The following is a 1,848-nucleotide window of genomic DNA, read 5'->3' on the forward strand; positions in this document are numbered from 1 at the left end:
TAAAAGGTTCGCAGAACTGGAAGATAGGATGAAAGCGTATGTAAGGAAGCATGAAATTTTCAGTTCTCCTATCCTGCGACGCTAACACACAATGTCACAACAGCTGAACAAGCTAGAAAGAGACATGAGCATTGTTCAAGCTTATATTGATCTTCGTGACAGCAACGAAGCATCGATCGATAGGTCTAGACCAATATCGATCGACAGCGAGCCACCACTAGCGAGACGAGCAGGCACTACAGCAGAAGTTGATGAACTTAAACATGAGCTGTACGAGGCTATGGATGCTATGGAAAGGAGACTCAACGGGACCTGTGATACCATTGACTACACTGTTAACGAACGGGTTAACAGCCTCTGCAGAACTACTCGCCATATGAAGGGCAATATATGTGCTCTGCAGTACCAAGGACAGTGTTCACAGTCGATCGACACAATGGATGCTGAGTCTACCGACAGACCCCTCAGCGAAATGACCGACGCGGATCTCGTAGCATCGATCGACACCGAGTCTTTAGCAGACTGAGATCAGTTTATTTTGGAAAGGATCGATGCATTACAGAGTGAGCTGAAATTATTGTCCATACATACCTACCAGACCATCGACAGGAAAGTTGACAAAATCGAATACATCAAGAATTCTGTGAGGAAACTTCAAGATACAGTCCTCTAGATAGATAAGAAGCAACTACAAGCGGATGATGCCACAAGAAGCTTCGTCGCCACATGGTTCAATAGTAGGAGACACAAGATTGATGATTGCTGTCCGGTAATCAGCAGTTTCTGCACCCCATGAGTCACTCACCTACCACAGTCAAGCTAAATGACTATAACCAAACGCTGAGTGGGAGGCAACCCACTATTAGGTTTTCTTTTTTTTTTTTTTTTTTTTTTTGTCGTCGACTTTACAGACTCAAGAGGACTCTGTAAACCAAGCTGGTAACTCTGCGTCCATATGCACGACAAAGGTCGGTTGCTGCCTAGCAGATTTTGCAAGACTGTCGGCCTTCTGATTCTTCGTGCGGGGGACGTAAATAATATCCGAGCTGTGAAAACTCCCTTTCAAAGTCTCGATATCTGATAGATAAGTTGCAAAAGCAGGCCATTCTTCTGGTTCCGAAACCATCTTCACCAATTGAGAACAATCCGTCGCAAATGTAACCCTGTATTGTCAAAGATTCTTCATACACTCCATAGCCCAAAGTAAAGCCTCAATCTCTGAGTGTAAAGGAGATAGAGAAGCCCTTACATTCCGTGCGCCCATAAGTCCATCAAAACCCTCAAGGGTGCTATACCACCCTTGCCCTGAGAATCTCTCTTTGTCCTTCCAGGATCCATCAACAAAACACCACCGTCCTGGAATTGATGGTAGTTCCAAGAGGTGTTCACCTGTTACCGGTGTAGGGATTATCTGAGCCTCCTTCCAAAGCTTCGATTCTGTTTCCGCTAAGTTTAGTGTATCCATAGGATCAATATCCAAATTGCTAAAAACCTTGTTGTTCCGTCCTTTCCAGATATACCATAATATCCACGCAAACTGATCATCTTCTAATTTCGGAAGAACCCTCCAGAATAAGTAGTCCATATTTGTGAAAATTGACTCAGTGGGAAAGATGGTGTGATTCGATGGAATCTGGGACAGTGCCCAAACCTGACGCGCTGGAGGACATTCAAAAAATACATGATTAATTGATTCCTCCGAAGCGCCACATCAATCACAATATAGATCCCCTGATAATCCACGTGAGTGCAAATTCTTCCTTACTGAAATACATCCTGACACTATTTGCCATAAAAAATGTTTTATCTTTGGTGGACAGCGAATTTTCCAGCAATGCGCCTTAATAA

At 43.7% G+C, this 1,848-nt stretch overlaps 1 protein-coding gene across 1 annotated transcript; it reads right to left on the bottom strand.

Moving 5' to 3' along the window:
• Window positions 1-1,171: 1,171 nt before the first annotated feature.
• LOC108836323 (uncharacterized) lies at window positions 1,172-1,585 on the bottom strand. The gene has a single exon (XM_018609492.2). The coding sequence runs from the start codon at window positions 1,583-1,585 to the stop codon at window positions 1,172-1,174; it is 414 nt and encodes a 137-aa protein (XP_018464994.2).
• Window positions 1,586-1,848: the final 263 nt, after the last annotated feature.

Source organism: Raphanus sativus, chromosome 9 (assembly GCF_000801105.2).
Source record: "Raphanus sativus cultivar WK10039 chromosome 9, ASM80110v3, whole genome shotgun sequence".
NCBI lineage: Eukaryota > Viridiplantae > Streptophyta > Magnoliopsida > Brassicales > Brassicaceae > Raphanus > Raphanus sativus.

What these genes read in the sequence shown, in the direction of transcription:
- LOC108836323 (XM_018609492.2), bottom strand. Translation starts at nt 1,585, where the DNA reads ATGGACTACTTATTCTGGAGGGTTCTTCCGAAATTAGAAGATGATCAG.